Source organism: Sus scrofa, chromosome 15, assembly GCF_054392235.1.
Source record: "Sus scrofa isolate SSC_HxYL_T2T_F1_AM1 chromosome 15, Sscrofa_HxYL_maternal_Yorkshire_Landrace_v2.0, whole genome shotgun sequence".
Taxonomy (NCBI): Eukaryota; Metazoa; Chordata; class Mammalia; order Artiodactyla; family Suidae; genus Sus; species Sus scrofa.
This window is the reverse complement of record NC_139397.1, coordinates 89,275,135-89,293,160: the sequence shown is the minus strand read 5'-3', so window position 1 is coordinate 89,293,160 and position 18,026 is coordinate 89,275,135. Positions and strand designations below refer to the sequence as shown.

At 38.1% G+C, this 18,026-nt stretch overlaps 1 protein-coding gene across 12 annotated transcripts in view; it reads right to left on the bottom strand.

Annotated features, from left to right (window-relative positions):
- Nucleotides 1–18,026, bottom strand: part of CERS6 (ceramide synthase 6) — a 334,531-nt gene that overhangs the window by 226,727 nt on the left and 89,778 nt on the right. For all 12 annotated transcript variants that reach the window (XR_014829507.1, XR_014829508.1, XR_014829509.1 and 9 more), the window contains exons 2-3: nt 12,873–12,978; nt 298–428 (exon numbers count right to left, since the gene is read on the bottom strand). Coding sequence is in view for 3 of the 12 variants with exons in the window: in XM_021075469.2 (XP_020931128.1) it covers nt 298–428; nt 12,873–12,978 (237 nt within the window). In the remaining 9 variants the exon portion in view is untranslated. The remainder of the gene's footprint in view (nt 1–297; nt 429–12,872; nt 12,979–18,026) is intronic.

Here is an 18,026-nt window from a genome sequence, read left to right as displayed (position 1 = left end):
TAATGGTTTTTCATGCCCTATTTCAAAGGTGGCTGATTGAAAATACCACTGTAGGCCCTTGTAACCTGCCCGCTGTGTTGGAACTCCATTAGGAGGCAAACTTGATTTACTGCATCCAAAGTGGAAATCACAAATTCTGACAAACTACTAGTCCCCCAGTTTTTCACAGACTACTTTGTGTCGCCAGATGGCAGGCTTTGGGGGTTCGGCTGGAGCCTGAACTAAGCTGATCTGTTTCACCTCAAGGATGGTATGAGTACTTAGGTTTTCCTTTTGAAAAGAAAAAGAGGGACTCACATGCTCTCACAGAACCTCTTCAGCGTGCTTGGCTTCTCTTGGTTGCGTCTCTGTCGGAACCAGTGTTGAATGCTGCGAACATCCCAGTCCAGCTGCTTGGACAGGCCCTCCAATCTCTTTTCATCAGGATGCTAGGAAACAAGGCACCAGGAAAATAATTTTCATCTTCATCATAAATGGATCTGCCCCTGTTTATATTTGAGATATTTGTTTTGCATGTGTTTTCTATCTGCTCCTGAGATTTCTACATTGACCAGTGAGGAATGAGGCCTTCCATTTAGCAGCATGAATATAAATAAGCATATAGGACAAGAAAAGTCACTCATTATGACACACTGAAATATAGGAATCTCACTCTAATGCTTATACTTTTCCACAACAAAGATATGATGGAGCAGCCAACGGGCTGAGTTAGCTCCACTAACCCTCAAGACAAGGAATTTGCACAGAGACATCATTCAAATATTTCACATCCTCAGGAAAAAATGCTGGACTCAATTATCACATGTTAGGATAGCACAGGACAGACAAGAAGCATGGAATAATCCCCAAATACCTCACTTTAACTAGGGTTCCAGTTCCACTTAAATATGTTTTCTCTCTCTTCCTCGTCACACTCCCCTCTGCTCTGCTCTTCACACATTTTTCTATTTCTTTCTTGGTCATTTTTTTGAGCAAAACTCCATCAAATCTTTTACTACAACTATGCATCACTTGAAGATGCAAACTTGATGGAGTGGAAGAGACCCTATTTATGCCTGTGTATGATGCTATTACTCTTGTCTCTCTCTCTCATTTTCAAAACACTAGGAGATGACAGACATGGGTTCAATTCTTGTTCCAATGAGCTCTCTAAGTCTCAGTTTCCTCACCTGTTCAAAATAAAGCTATTTATTCACCTAAATGGGATTGTGATGAGGACCAAAGGTAAAAATGTATGCAAATTTCAGTACATGTTAGATCTCTCCCTTTCCTGCCCCCACCACTTCAGTGTCTTACAGACCATCCTGCCAACCATTACGTGAGAGTGACCTGCCTACAACAAAAACTAAACTGAGTTAGCTCTCTTCCCTTAGAATAAATACAGATTAGATTCAGGAGATATTAACAATCGAAGGACAGAACCAAAAATGGGGTAGAGAAGACAGGCTGACCAGCTTTCAAGTGATAAGGGTGGAATGTGCACATGACACTTTTTAAAGCCTCTCAAGAAATTCACGCTGTCAGACACACAAGAAACAAGCAAATGGCCTTAGTGTTATGACTGAGGTTATAAAATATGCTGAGCTTATGTCTGTAAAACTTACTTGCTAACGTTCAGTGAGGCATGTACTTTGAGGAGTTTTTATTAGAAGTCAGGACACCATCTACACTCTTCTATGTCTCTCAATTTTAAAATGTGGGAGAGGGAAAATGCAGAGCCTACAATACACCTTGGCTATACCATTTGCTTAGAGGAATTCATTTAAAATTTTCATTTATTTTCTAAGTCTCTTGACTAGGTAAAACATTCACATGGTTCACAAAATAAAAATTATCCCACTACTTAGCCATAAAAAAGAATAAAATAATGCCATTTGCAGCAACATGGATGCAACTAAAGACTCTCATACTAAGTGAAGTCAGAAAGAGAAAGACAAATCCCATATGGTATCACTTATACCTGGAATCTAATATACAGCACAAATGAACCTTTCCACAGAAAAGAAACTCATGGACTTGGAGGACAGACTTGTGGTTGCCAAGGGAGAAGGGGTGGGATGGGACGGGGAATCTGTGGTTAATAGATGAAAACTATTGCCTTTGGAATGGATAAGCAATGAGATCCTGCTGTATAGCACTGGGAACTATATCTACTCACTTATTATGGAGCATGATGGAGGACAATGTGAGAAAAAGAATGAATATATGTATGTGTGACTGGGTCTCTTTGCTGTACTGTAGAAAATTGACACAACACAGTAAACCAGCTATAATGGAAAAAATAAAAAATCATTAAAAAAATTTATCCCAAATTTCACCTTCCCATTTTGTCCCTATTCTCTCAGTTCCTACCCTCCACTTCCCACCAGGTAACTGACTATTCAATCAGTTTCTTTCCAGAGTTATTTTTTGCAAATATAAGCAAATTTGAATATGCATTCTTATATCCCTCCCCTGCCCCATCACGTAAGTGGTTGTATTATTCTGGACTTTGGGTTTTTCACTTTACAATGTATCTTGGAATATTTCCACATCCAAAAATAGGGAACACCTTCCTTCTTTTGTAGAACTGTAAGAACATGCCATAATGTACTTATCCACTCCACTGCTAATGGGCATTTAGGTAGCTTCCAAACTTTCGCAATGATAAACAGCACTGCAATAAATAACCTTGTCATGGGTCATTTTATACACATATATAGAGATAGATCCCTGGAAGTGAACTTGTGGAGATCAAAAGATCTATGCATTTGCAATTTTTTTTAGGTATTGAAAAATAACTGTCACTAATGATTTTACCAACTTTTACTCTCAACAAGCAAGAATGTCCATTTCCCAAAGCCTCATAAACACAGAATGCTATTGGACTTTTCAATTTTTTCCCAGTTTGATATATAAAAAGTAGTATTTCAGTATATCTTTGATTTGACTTCCCCTTTTTATGAGAGAGGACTATTTTCATGTTTTTTAAGAACCATCTGGCATAGCACAGGGAACTTACTCAATATTCTGTAATAACCCTTATGGGAAAAGAATCTGAAAAAGAATAGCTATAGATATATGAATAACTGAACCACTTTGCTGTACATCTGACACTAACACAGCATTGTAAATCAACTATACTCCAATATAAAATAAAAATTAAACTTAAAAAAGAGAACTCCTACCAAAAAAACCTCCTCTGTGTTTCCTTTTTAGAATAGTCTTTTCATATCTACTGCCCATATTTTTCTTGAATTGCAAGTAATTTCTTCATTGACTTGTAGAGTGTCTTCATTTATGAGGGTGATTATACCTGTGTCTGGACCAGAGGTTGCACAGTATTAACTAATGCGTCATTTGGGTTTTAGAATTAGCTTATCGTGTTTTTTGCTTGTGTTTTTTACTTGCAGAAATTTTAAAAATCATGTTGGAATGTATCAATTTCCTCTGTTATGGCTTCTGAATTTGGGGTCATAATTAGAAATGCCTTTTCTATTCCAAATGTTCAAGTTATTCTCCTACTTTTGTACTTTTGATTTTAATATGTCTACAGTTTTGATTTTTACATCCAATCTTTAGTGTATTTGGAATATATCCTGGAATACAGTGGGAGGTATGAACCTAATTTTCATTCTTTCCAAATGGCTGCCCAGAGAGCCAATACCGTCATTCATGTTTTCTCTAAGAGAAATCAAATCTATTCTTCCATTGCTTTATTACTCATGTGCCAGTATATATGGTTAGGTTACTCAGAAATCCTTATTTATTTTTCTATAGGAACTTTAGAATTAGCTTGTCTAGTTTCAATAAATACTAGTATAAGAAAATCTGTTGGTATTTATAATGAGATCATGCCAAGTTCTTCTATCAGCATAGGTTCAACTGACATCTTTAATTCGGTCTGTCTTTTGCGTCCTTCACAATATTTAAAAAATTTTCCTCACATACTTTGCACATCCTTGTTACATTTATTCCTAAGGATATTATCCTGTTTTGGTTTCTATTGTAAATAAGAAATTTTCTTATATCTTCTGTTTATTTTCTGTGTGTGTGTGTGTGTGTCTGTGTGAGTGTGTTTGTATGGTTACTATTTTTGTAACATTTTATATTGTTTGTGGTAGTTTTTCACTTGCTTCTCTTAATTTTTCAGGTAGACAGTCATATAATGGCATATTGCTGGCATGCAAACTCTATAAACAAAGGAAATTTTTGTATCTTTTTCATCAGTACTTAGGATAGAGTCAGACTTAAGAAATATCTCTTGAATGCATGAATAATAGCTTTTCTACCTCCTACTTTCTAGTTTTTATGCCTTTATTTTCCTTCTTGTATCTACTTGCTAATTTGGTATAAAACTCAGCACAACGTATAACATCCCTGTCTGTTTCAGGCTTTAGTGGGAACATCACTATGTTTTTTCTTCTCATTAGGAAGCCAGATTTGGGACTGATATACAAATGTATTTATCATGTAAGGGAACCATCTATCCCTAGTTAGATTATTCTAATTAAAATGATGTTAGGTTTCAGGATCCATGGAGATGAATATCTACTTTTTCTCTTTATATCAATTAACATGATGAATTTAATAATAGACATTTTAATACTGAATACAGGGAAGGCTCTGCATTCTTAGAATAAATCCTATTTTGTGATGATGAATAGTAATTTGGTGGGGACACACCTGAGGCATATGGAAGTTACCAGGCTAGGGGTCGAATCCGAGATGCAGCTTCAGGCCTAAATCACAGGAACAGCAATGCCAGATCTGAGCCACATTGGTGACCTACACCACAGCTTGCAGCAACACCAGATCCTTAACCCACTGAGTGAGGCCAGGGACTGAACCCGCATCCTCATGGATGTCAGTTGCGTACCTTTCCACTCAGCCACAATGCACATTCCTAATAGTGTTGTTTTTTTTTTTTTTAATGTGCTGCTAAAGTTTGCAAATTTTTTATTTGGGATTTTTATCAATTATTAATCAGTATAATTGCTCTCTAGTCTCCTTTTTTACTGGAATATTTGTCAGTTTTTGAGATTACATAAAAAGAGAATCTGGATGGTTTTCTTAATTTTCTATGCTTTGGTATAGGTTAAAATAGTATTGGAATTATCTGCTCTTTAAGAGTGCCGGAATTTTCTTGCGAAGAGTATCTGACCATGGTCCTTTCTTGTAGTTTAGCTCTTTGATTTTGATCTTTATATACACACACAAATAGCTGTCAAATTATATTTTCCTAGAAAATTTCCATTTCATCCAAGTGTTTATATTTTATATGTCATGTTAATAGAGATACATCTTTTGTATTTTCCTCTATTTCTGTGATTGTTGATTATTATGTTAATAATTATGCTATAAATTGATGCTTTGTTTTCTTCATTGGGTTAGCTGACTTTCAGTAAAAAAAAAATTTAAACAGGTACTTGTGGATTAATTTTCAAGACTATAATTTTGCTAATTCAATCTGTTTATTTTTTATTAGTTTCTTCCTTCTGTTTGCCTTCAGTTGTTTTGTTGTTCTTTTTCCAATGTTTAAGTAAGTGGTTAAACATACATATGTTTTCATCTGAGCACTACTTTGGCATAGTATATAAACAGGGCTTGGATCGTTTTCCAAATAGCCTGATATTTAATTTTTACGCAAAAGTTGATCAAGAAAGCAAGAGTCTGTTTTCTGATTTCTAGTATTAGTAAATTAAGCCTATTTTTAAATTTATTACAGTTTTTAACACGACAAAAGGTCAATTTTTAAAATAATTAACGGGTACTTTAACAGAAAAGTATAGTCTCTATATTCAGAATATAGGGTGTTAAAAATGTACCCCTTAGATCTTCTTCATTAATCACGCTTCTTAGAATTGCTATATTCTGTTTTATATTTTGTTCACCTGATCTGTCATGACCCTGAGGTAAATTAAAATTTTTTACTATTAAATTATTTCTCGTTTCATTCTTTTTCATAAGTATATGAATACACTAATATTCAATGCATATAGTCATAACTATGTTATCATCATTGTGAATTGCATCCTTTGGCAATAAAAAACCAATTCTTCATTTTACGTAATCATTTTGGGCCTGAATTCCATTTTTTTTTTTTTTACCATTTTTATATGAAAATAAAATTGTACTTTCTTGGTTCCTGTCGTGGCGTAGTGATTAAAGAATCTGACTAAGAACCATGAGGTTGCAGGTTCGATCCCTGCCCTTGCTCAGTGGGTTAAGGATTCGGCGTTACTGTGAGCTGTGGCGTGGGTCACAGATGCGGCTCGGATCCTGCGTTGCTGTGGCTCTAGCGTAGGCTGGTGGCTACAGCGTAGGCTGGTGGCTACAGCTCCGATTGAACCTCTAGCCTGGGAATCTCCATATGCCGCAGAAGCAGCCCAAGAAGTGGCAAAAAGACAAAAAAAAAAGACCAAAAAAAACCAAACAACTGTACTTTCTTTATTATTTATATTTTCCTGCATATCTTACACTCTTATTTTCAATATTTGTAATTACTTTATTTGAAGGTGTCTCATAAACTATGTGACCAAATCTGAATTATTTTTTATTAGACAAGTTAAAGCCATTTACATGCATTCATATAATATATAAATTTGTTTATAGTTACTTGACATTGTTATGTTTTGATAATTAATAAATAAATATGGTTTATTTCCCTTTATTTTTGTGGGTAATTTTTATTCTACTGATTACATAGAGACAAAATACTCTTCTTCTATTTGGTCTCAGTCAATAAAAATTCCAGATGAGCAGTATTTAAAATTTACATATTTCCTTTTCCTTCCCCATCTAATATTAGTCAGTGATTTTACCTCTCATAGAGTTTACCCTTGCACAATTAAATATGCTTATACTTCTATTACTCAATTTGGCTGTTTGAGGGGATAAGCTTTGATTCTGAGTTACTAGAGCTCACGCAATTAGTGAATTTATTCTACCTCTCACCTCCTTCCCTTTTCCCTTTCAGTTGTTGTCAGCTGTTTTATTTCTACATTGCGAGAACATACACTGTTTACATCCTGTTCTCTTATCCTAATCCTCATATTCCTATCTCAGTTCCACGGTTTAAATGTATTTAGTTTCTTCAAAAAAGGACCCACAGGACCAATTCCCCCCAATTTTTGCGAGTTCAAATCTGTTTGTCTTTGGCCTTTACACTGTAAAAACAATTTGCCTAAATATAAAATTCTTCTTTCATGTTTTCCTTGAAAATGCTGGAAATGTTTTTCTTTTCTTTTCTTTCTTTTTTTTTTTTTGCTTTTTAAGGCCACACCCATGGCATATGGAGGTTCCCAGGCTAGGGGTCAAATCAGAGCCATAGGTGCCAGCCACAGCCACAGCCACAGCCACACCAGATTCGAGCCGTGTCTGTGACCCACACCACAGCTCATGGCAATGCCAGATCCTTAACCCTCTGAGCGAGGCCAGGGATCAAACCTGCAACCTCACGGTCCTAGTCAGATTCATTTCCACTGCTCCATGACAGGAACTACTAGAAATGTTTTTCTATTGAATATTGCTACAGAGATGACTATAGCCACGCTGATATTTTTTCCTAAGTAAGTGATTTCATTTTTGCCTACCTGCACAAAGAATTCTTTCACATTTCAAGTCTATTATTTTTAATAAGTGTTGGTATAAACCTTCTTAGTTCAATTTTTACATTTTAATTAACACATTAAAATAAATCTCCATTTTTTTTACGAAATTTTTCTTGACTTATATCTCTCAATATTTATTCTATTTGCTTTTCCTCAAGGAGTTCCAATTATACAGATACTAGAACTGCTTGGCCTACATATCTAATTATTTTTAGCTCTTTTTCATTTCATTTAATTCAGCTTTATTATTTCTATCTCCCATGTTCTCTGCTGAGATTTCTGCAGTGTCTAGTGTTTCCTGTGTTCTTTCCAATTTTGTCTTCATTTCTATGAGTTTTATTACTTTTTCCTGAACCATCCAGCTCACATTCCATCTCTTTGTGTTGACCAACTGTTTTTTTTCTTTAGGTCTTCTATTTATTTTTTTGTGGCCTTCCTTCACAGGTTATTGCTTTTAAAAAAAAAAATATGGTAAAATATTTTATCACAGTTTTCAGTTTTGCCTAGTGGCCTCATTTTTTCCAGAGACAATTTTTTTTAGTAAGCATTGCTTATAAGTAAGCAAAAGGAAGCTTTGTTAGCAAGTAAAGCATCTTGCCTTTGATGCTGTGTGTTCCTTCTTTACTACCTATCATTGAGTGAGTTGGATTTTCTTGACCAGGTCCTGGGAGTACAGGAAGCAGGGAGGATGCTTTTGCAGATTAGCTTCCTCTTAGGTACATGGTGTCCTGAACATGTGCCTTCCACATGGTGTTCTGTGTACTTCACCTACTTCTCTGAATTAAACTGAGTCTAGGAAAGCATCTGCCAGCCTTGCTCACCAGTTCCTGAACCTGGTGTTACAAACAGTGGATAGAGCTTTTGTCTCACCTTTAGGAGCTGTCATTTTTGCTGGCTTTCCTGAAATCTACCCCCACTGGGTCCTCCATCCACACTACATGCTTTTCACTTTCTCCTATCTGGCTTCTGCCCAACCTCAACTGTTTTTGTTTAGCTTCTCTATATATTTTGAAATCTAGAGATATATATATCTTAGTTTGCCAAAAATAAAGTTTGTGAGATCTTTCTTCTTTGTGTGTATATTTTTATAAAATTTCCAGGGGAAGAAATTGAATACTTTTGACTTATATAGACATTTTTTATACCAGAAAACCAAGGTTAATTTTAATAAACATAACCCATACAAGGATGGAAAAGAAAAATGAAAAGAAAGGAAATAGGCTTGAGAAGAAAGAGGAAGAACAAATTATAAGAAACCTGCCTATAATTTTTTAAATATAGTATAATATACCAAAAGCAGATTATGATATTAATTCTCTGGATCATAAAACCTGGTTTCATAGCTGACATATATATTCTTCCCTTAATGGCTCAAGAATTGATTTGATTAGAAAATGAGGCATTGGGATTATAGATATCTGCCAAAAGATAGAGATATATCAATAAACAGATAAACTGACTAATTGATTGATAACTTTGGATACCATCACAAATTCAGATAACTCTGTATAGAGCCAGTTAAGAAATACAAACTCAAAAATATTCACTAAAGAAAAGTAATCATTCCATTCATTTGAATGAGTCTGACAACACCAGTCCCTTGACCCCATCACAAATCTTCTGAATCAGAATCTCTAGAAACAAGATGCAGCAATCCACATTTAATCCTTGGGTATGCCAAATGCAAATTAAAGAGTGGGAGCCCCGGGCCCAAATAAATGCTCCCTCATTTACTATCTGACTTACTGCCTAAGGTCACAATGCTAGGAAGCAGCAGAGCCAAAGTTTCAATATGCCGCTCAGGTCTGATTCAAAAACCAATGCTTCAGATTATTTTGCAATAAAGGTAGAGCCTCTGAAATGTGTATAAGACTTTAAATTTACAGAGAAAAAAAAAAAGGAGAGCGAGAGACAAATAGATGTTACTTTGGGAAAAAAGACTGCTGAAGAGTAAAGCAGTTCAAATTTATCAGCTGATTTCAGAGATGAGAACTGCTCAGTCAGGGCATGTGACCAGTGAACTCACACAGCGATCCAGATTCAGAAGGGCTCACACTTGGGGTTTAAAGTTCTATGGCTGCCATCTTGAAATTCTTAATAATGTTACTATGGGAATGGCGTTTTGTATTGAAGTTCACTGAGACAGGGGAGCATGTGTCAGGGGCTCAGAATCTTGGCTCACACACTACCCCCAGACGAGTCTGGTAACTTACTTCCCCAGCCCCCAGCTTCCCAACCTTCCTCTTCCCACTCTGCCAAGTCACTACTGCTGCCTGGGGCAAACATGGAAAGGGGTGGAACTGTGTGTTCATATCCCATAGTGTCTCAGGATGGGGTATGAGGATAGTCATCTGCACCCTGGGTTGGCAGCATCCCAGTACACTGGTGGATGACTCACTGGGGACCAGCTTCTTGCTCACTTCAATCCAGGCACCGTGTGTGTCTTGCAGGAGAGATCGAAATACACTGGAGGTCACCGGTCCACCAGGGGTTGGGTCAGTAGTCCCACGGAAAGGGGAGAGGCCTGTCTCACCTTCTTCTCCAGCCAGAAAAGGGTAGGCATGTTAGCACAGGAGCTGGCAAGAGACAGATCCCAGCAGCTAGTGGGCTGGGTGTGCACTAAATCACAGGGTGGGGTCCCTGGTTATCTGCCAGGGTCTGCACTTACCTCAGGAATATCCTATGCCTGAGCGAGCATGCCATTAAATAGCAAGTAAAAAAACAAACAAACAAACAAACAAAAAAAAAACCATCCTGACAGGTCACAAGAGAGACTGTACATGAAAAGTAAAAGCCTTATATTTTAATGCCTTTAATGGCATGCGTTTTGTGCTTTCTAAACAAGGGCCCCACATTTTCGTTCTGCACTGGCCCCCACTAATTACGCAGCCAGTCCTACACATAGCAGATTTTAAGAGTTTTGAGGGTGTATTCCTTCACATTTGAAAGATGATAACTGTGCCTTTTCCCAAAGGTGACCTGACCTAGAATCATGCACAGTTAAGGCCACAATGCTGGATGATCACTGCTTAAAAGTCCACAAATCCTGCTACTATTATTCTGGTCAACTGATCTGTTGCTTTCTTATAACACAAATAACACTGGAGACTTGCAAAGATTTCAAGGAAAAACAGTTCCAACTTTCGCTGCATTTATATTCAAAACCTGAGGCTTCTGCTTTAATCATGTAGAAACTTCCAAAAGAATCACCTTGGAAACTGAGAGAATATGATCATTAAAATTAGCTAGAAGCAAATATCCTCCAGAGCAGCCAACCTGGCTGCAAAATCCTTTCATTACCTTTATAGAGAAAATTTCGCCATAACCATACAAAACATAAGGCAAGGGAAATAAAATGTCCACCGCAGGATTTCTAAAGGGAAGCATAACATTTGGGTAGAAAATTCATTTTTTATGCATTTAGAGTGGTTCACAAGGTAAATACAAATATGCGATTAAAAAATGAACTTCCTAACTCCCTCCACATCTGTTTTCTTAGAGGGGAAGTTATTTGCTGCAGTAAATTGATGTATTAAATAAAAACGCAAGTTTCCCCGTAATATTTTCTTCCTTCAAACACTATAGGACATGAACCCCTTCAGGCTAGAAGCTGGCAATCTAAAATCATCCCACACAACTACCAGAAGAGCTTTTCCTAAAATTCCATTTATTCTACTCTTCTTCCTTAGCAGAGATCCACAAAGTACTGGGTGCTTTCTTCCACTTTTAAAGGGGAAAATACCATTTTTTAAAAGAATAGAGGGGAAAAACCCTAGAGAATCTTGGCAGAAATGAAGGCCAAAAAATAAACAAACATGTCTGAATATTTGAATTAATAGTTTGCAAAGACGAGAGGCAAGCGAGGCACACAGTTAACAACACAGATACCAAAAAAGGAATAAAATTTGCTTAGCATGGCTGAATCACATCTTAGAAGCCTGCGTAATTTTTCCAAAAAAATGAAAGAGGGAAAATGAACCACTTGCTATACAAACACACAATACTTCTTCTTTTTTTTTTTAACGTCTACACCCATGACATATGTAAGTTCCCTGAGCCAGAAATTGAATTTAAGCCACAGGCCACAGCTGCAGATCCTTTAACCCACTGTGCTTGGCTGGGGATCAAACCTGTGTCTCTGCCACAACCCAAGCTGCTGGAGTTGGATTTTTAACCCACTGACCCGTGGCAGAAACTCCACACAACATTTCTTATAAAATGTTAAGCTTTTCTTCCTTCTTGTCCATGAAAGAGTAAGAGAGAGAGAGAGAGATGAATATGAATAAGATAAGTGGATGTTACGATTTTCTGTAATTTTTTTTCTGGTCTTTTTAGAGCCGCACCTGCAGCATATGGAGGTTCCCAGGCTAGGGGTCTAATCGGAACTGCAGCTGCTGGCCTACACCACAGCCACAGCAATGCCAGATCCAAGCCGCCTCTGCGACCCACACCACAGCTCACCGCAACGCTGGATCCTTAACCCACTGAGTGAGGCCAGGGGTTGAACCTGCATCCTCATGGATACTAGTCAGATTCATTTCCACTGAGTCACGACAGGAAACTCCTGCTGTAATTTTTTCATGACCTGAGATTGAGGGTTTCTGACTTCTGTCTTCTCCCTCCCCTTTTTGTTCTTAAGGAGATAGCAGTTGGCAGCGAATGGCAATCTTTTCCTCCCCTGCCCTGTCCTCCTCTTCCCACCTCTGGTTTGGACTTTAACTCACCAGAATGAGTCTCTCCTCTCCCACCGTCTCTACAGTGAATCTGTAATTTATAACTCTCCTGTTTCTTGCTCTTCATGCCTTCATAGGGCAGCTCTTCTCTCCCTTAGTCATTCCCTTTTTCGTTCACACCTGCCTGTGTATCACAACCACTAGAACATACGCGCACACTTTCTCATACTTACATTAATTACATTCTGCAGCTCCACCAGTGGCCCCCACAAAGTCCCATCCAACAGGTATATACACGTACTGCTTCAGGTCCCGTGAGAATGAGGCACAGAATTAGCCCAATCACTCTCTAATCTAGACTATTCTTCCCAAACAAGTTTCTCGCATCAATTTGGCAGTAAACCAACAGGTCTCACACATGCCCACGTATATTCAGCTTCTGCCCTTTTAGGTCTAGTCACAACACTTGTGTGCTATCCAAGAGTACACCTTCAAGCATGAAGTGAGTCAAACAGTAGTTCTCAGACCTATGAGAGAAGGAACTGAATGATTTCAGATAGAGAACAGTGGCCGTGACAATTCATATCCCAGAGAAAGAGAAGCGTACCTTTGTAATTGCAGTGAAGACCTTTTCCAAAATGGCATTTGGCTGGGCAATTTGTGGTCCATTGGCCTGAATGTTGAGGGCTATGGCACATGGTTTAGCTACAAATCTAAAAAAGAAAAAAATGCAGGTTATTCTTTTTATAGCTCTTCTCAATGTCATCAGTGAAATATTACTCAATTGTCCCAAAGTGTTGATAGGGTTTTATGGGTAGACATCAACACGCATATGTTGGTACCTATAAAGCAGATTTAATTTCTTTTTCTCTCCTTTAATCGCCCAACAGTAGCAATAAACAAGAAATCCTTTTAAAACATTTAAACCACCTGATTCTCAAGTTCTAATGGGACTGAACAGATAGAAAGACTTATCAAACGACAAACAAAACTGCATAAGCAAGAGGCGTAAACCAAACAAATCTTGATTTTAAAATGATGTAATTTATATTCTTATTGACAAGTCAAGTTACATTTTTACTATGAGAAAGGGTTTACTAACCATCTGATTACATGTACAGGGAATATGTTTTTGATTAACGCTAGTCAAAAAACTGGTCATTTTTGTCTCTATAAAGTGTCCTGGGAGTTCCTATTGTGTCTCAGCAGGTTAAGAACTTGACTAGTATCCATGAGGTTGTGGGTTCGATCCCTGGCCCAGCTCAGTGGGTTAAGGATATGGCCTTGCCACAAGCTGCCGTGTAGGATCTGGAGTTGCTGTGGCTGTGGTGTAGGCCAGCAGCTACAGCTCCAATTTGACCCCAGCCTGGGAATTTCCATATGCCACAGGTGCGGCTCTAAAAAGAAAAAAGAAAAAGAGTATTCGATGTTCTGCTCCAATTTCTTATGACTTCTTAAAATTATCTGCTTTATGGTTATTTGCTTTCTTCTAAGGAGTAATGAAAGATGTCAAAAAGCATGATGTCCCAACCAAGTCAAAAAGTCTGAAATTATTGTAAGCATCAGCTACACTGCTTTTACCCTAAGCAAACGACTATGTCAAGAACAGGAAGACTTGGCCGAATTGCTGAATTTCTGGCTGTTTGATGTGTGAATGAGACACTGAAGGAAGGCAAGTAGAGGGCATGAGATCCCAAAGGCATGACGTTGTCTCTAAAACTTTTTTTTTTTTTTTTTTTTTTTGTCTTCTTGCCATTTCTAGGGCCGCTCTAGTGGCACATGGAGGTTCCCAGGCTAGGGGTCGAATCGGAGCTGAAGCTGCCAGCCTGCACCACAGCCACAGCAATGAGGGATCCGAGCCGCATCTGCAACCTACACCACAGCTCACGGCAATGCTGGATCCTTAACCCACTGAGCAAGGCCAGGGATCGAACCTGCAACCTCATGGTTCCTAGTCAGATTCGTTAACCACTGAGCCACGACGGGAACTCCTCTAAAACTTTTTTTAAAAGAAAAGCATTAGAGTTGTTTTAGACTAAATGTTCAAGAACTAAGGCATGATAAATGTCCCTTTTCAGTAGTGACATTTAACATTTTCTACAAATACAAATAATATCATGTGAAAGTATTACCCATATTAATTTAATGTTGGTCAAAAGCAACTAATACATATACAAAACATACCATGAGTAAATCCCAGCTGAAGCTCCTTTAATATTAGTGAATGGGATTCAAGAACAGCAGACAAAGAAGGAAATTTTTAAAAGTGAGACTAAGGAAGTTTACATACATGGTACCATATCTATTCCTACTGGGTCCTAGTTCAAGGAAAAGAGAAAAAAATTTATCCAAAAAGGAAGATGGAGTACTGCACATGGAAGCCCAAACCAGGAAAGATACACACAGAAAGTACAATATAAAATCTGTTTCACTGGTCTCTCTGGGATGAAGTTAGGAAGAAAGAATAACCACATTTTTCTAGTAAATAATTCTAGAAACTGGAGTGTTCCCAAATTTTGGCATTCTCAATTTTTTTTTTTTTTTTTTTTTTGGTCCTTTTTAGGGCCACACCTGTGGCTATGGAAGTTCCCAGGCTAGGGATCAAAGTGGAACCGCAGCTGCTGGCCTACACCACAGCCATAGCAACTCCAAATCCAAGCCACATCTGTAACCTACACCATGGCTTGTAGCAATGCTGGATCCTTAATCCACTGAGCATGTCCAGGGATGGAACCGGCATCCTCACAGACACTATGTTGGGTTCTTAACCCACTGAGTGCAATGGGAACTCCTCTGAATTCTTTTCAATGTAAAGTTTTCTAAAACATATAACCTACACCTCTACCTTCTTTAAAAAAAAAATGAAATTTTAAAAAATAACTCTGGGTTATTTAACAGAGATTACTGTTGTGAACGGTCATCATGGAGCTATGTAGCCAGTGGAAATAAATAAAGTTTGATGGGTAATGGGCAATGATCAGAGAAGAAAGTCCAGAACTTATTTCTTTGACAAAGTTTCCTACTTCGTGGTTATTTGCCTCTTCATCATTAGGTATAACCAGGGGTGTGAAACGACATGAGATCAGCAGAAGTTAAAAAAAAAAACAAAAGGTAAAATAGTAAGATTAATTTGGTATAAAGGCCAAAATCAGTACTTCCAATGGCTACCTTCTTCTCTTTCCTGTTAGATTTCGCCCTAGTTCTCCCCTGTGTTCCAATTCCCATAACTTTTGAAACATTATGTTCAGATTCCCTTTTGGAATTTGTCATCAGCATCCTTGTAACAACCTTCAGGTCTAGTACATGATCTGCTCTCTTCTTCTGATGTTCTCCTGTGGCACAGCAGGTTAAGGATCTGATGATGTCACTGCAGCAGCCTGGGTCACGGATGTGATGTAGGTTCAGTCCCTGGCCCAGGGACTTCCACATGCTGTGGGCATGTCTGTGCCCCAAAAGAAGGAAGAGTCTAAATGCAAAGGTTGATCATTTCATCTCTGAATATGCCATGACAATGCTAGGCATACCCAGGAGAGGGTCAAGAAATTTGATCAACTGGCTACCTTCTGGAAATATGTTTTCACTCCTGCTACTATTGTCGTGAGTGCTTTTGACAAGTTAACAGACCTTCTCTGTGTGCCCCAGACCAATGAGTAGAGGGCAAGTAAGAGAGTCAAGAAATCCACTCAACAGAATGTCTTCAAAAACAACTTTTCCTATCATCTCCCAGTAAATGATTCAAAAGCATTCAAAGAAGTTCTTTTAGTATGTTTTCCAATAAAAACATGTTTTTTACACCTCACCCCTCCTCTTTTTAAACTTCAAACCACTTCTTAGAAACACTTCTTTAGATTTCAAGAACTAATAACAGTATCTTAAGGATGGCATATGCTTTCATCATTGAACTTATCAAATTTTGATAATAAAAATCATCATATAAATGAGATGCTCTGTAAATATATTTTTAAAGCAATGTCCAAAGGATAGGGTGGGAATTTTCTCTGCAACTATCTGCCTAAGGAGCCCGAGCTTCAGAAATTAATCTGTCTGCACCTCAGTGTCCTCATATGTAAAAAATTATAATAATCATTACATAAGTATATAAGGTGTGTATATATACAAATGCATGTATTTGTAAGGATAACCTGACCCCCTTGCTGTATAGTGGGAAAATAAAATTTTAAAAAAAAAATGCATGTATTTGTTAAAACCTAATGTCACATGGTTTCTTTGTCTAAAGTCTTTGCTGTGAGCCATGTGTTTGGTTTCACACCATAGCATTTACATACTGTGACTCTCTGGGTACAGTAACCCACTCAGCTTCAGCTATGCTGTGACAAGCCATGCATACTCAACAAGTTCTGAAAGTACCAGGCAAAGAAGAAACCAGAATCCAAGACAGGCAACTGAAAAAGGACAAGGGTCCATCAGGAAGAGTAACTGCCTACCTCAGTTTACCCTCACAGTCTGACTGTCCCAGCATCATTATTCATGGTACCACCCTTACTGACAACAGCATCCCTGTTTGAAATTCTGCTGCAATGATTTTTTGAGTGTTCCCCATTTGGGCAATAAATTGTAGTAACCCTTATCATCAAGCCTCGGGCCTGGCTTGGGTCTACACTGAATCCGCACCAGCAATGCCTCAGGTTCCGAGCCCATCCACAAGGGCCTTCTCCCAGGGCCCAACTCTTTCCAGCTCCCTTATCAACTCCCATGGCCTTCTAGGGTGCTGGGCCCACACTTCACATGGGAGAGTTGTATGAATATGCGTGTCCCTCTTCCCTGTGTTTGTGGTCTCTCTCATGGTGCTGGAATGGCTTTAGTGAAAGAAGACCCCACCTCCAAGGAGCCTAGCATACAAACCCATTCATTCCCCTCAACCCGATGAGGCTTTACACCCTCGGCTTTGCAGAGAGGTTTATGGAGGTGAGTGGCCTCTACCTCCAGGGGAAGGAAAGCAGAGGACATGATATTTCTCTCCCAGGAAGGTCAACGTTATCATCAGCTCCCCATCTTAATTTATCGACCAGGCTAAGTCCCAAATCTGAGGATTGCGGGGGGACAGTTCTTTGGGGGGGGGGTGAGGAGTGACAGACAAATTTAAAAGAATTTAACTCAATTCAAAGTTGAAGATCCTTACCATTTAAATGGCCCATGATGGGTATGCCAAATAAATCAAACCGATGGACTCCTTTGAAAGAAGTAACTATGTCATAGAATACTTTTATGAAAAGCCCAGAATACTGCAGGAACTCAATGATTATTTGATGGATGGATGAATGAATGAAAAAATAAGCTAAAATACAATGGCAGGTGCCCTTCCTACTTTTCTCATATGGGTCATACATTTTAACTCCCTTAAATACCCACATCTACTCAGAATCTTCATTTGGGATGCAGAGGGTAAGAGACTGACTGCTCAAATACTGTTTATATAATTTCCATTGACCCTATGAAGTCAAAGCTGCCCACAGAGTTATCACGTAGGCTCTACCAGCCTCTCAGCTGGGCATTCTCTTTTTAACTGATCCAGTACAGAGAGCCAAACACTTAATTTCCAAGATTTAAGAAATTTCACCAGATAGGCAGAAAACAATTTCAAATCCCAATCAAAAGAAGAAAAAGATATAATTTTTATCCTCCTAAAAGTAGTATGTGATATATAAAAATATATGTGATATATCTTATATCAGATTTTATGAAAATATATAAATTTTATGTTTATTCTCCAAAGGATTTATGAATTGCTGCCAGCCTTTTT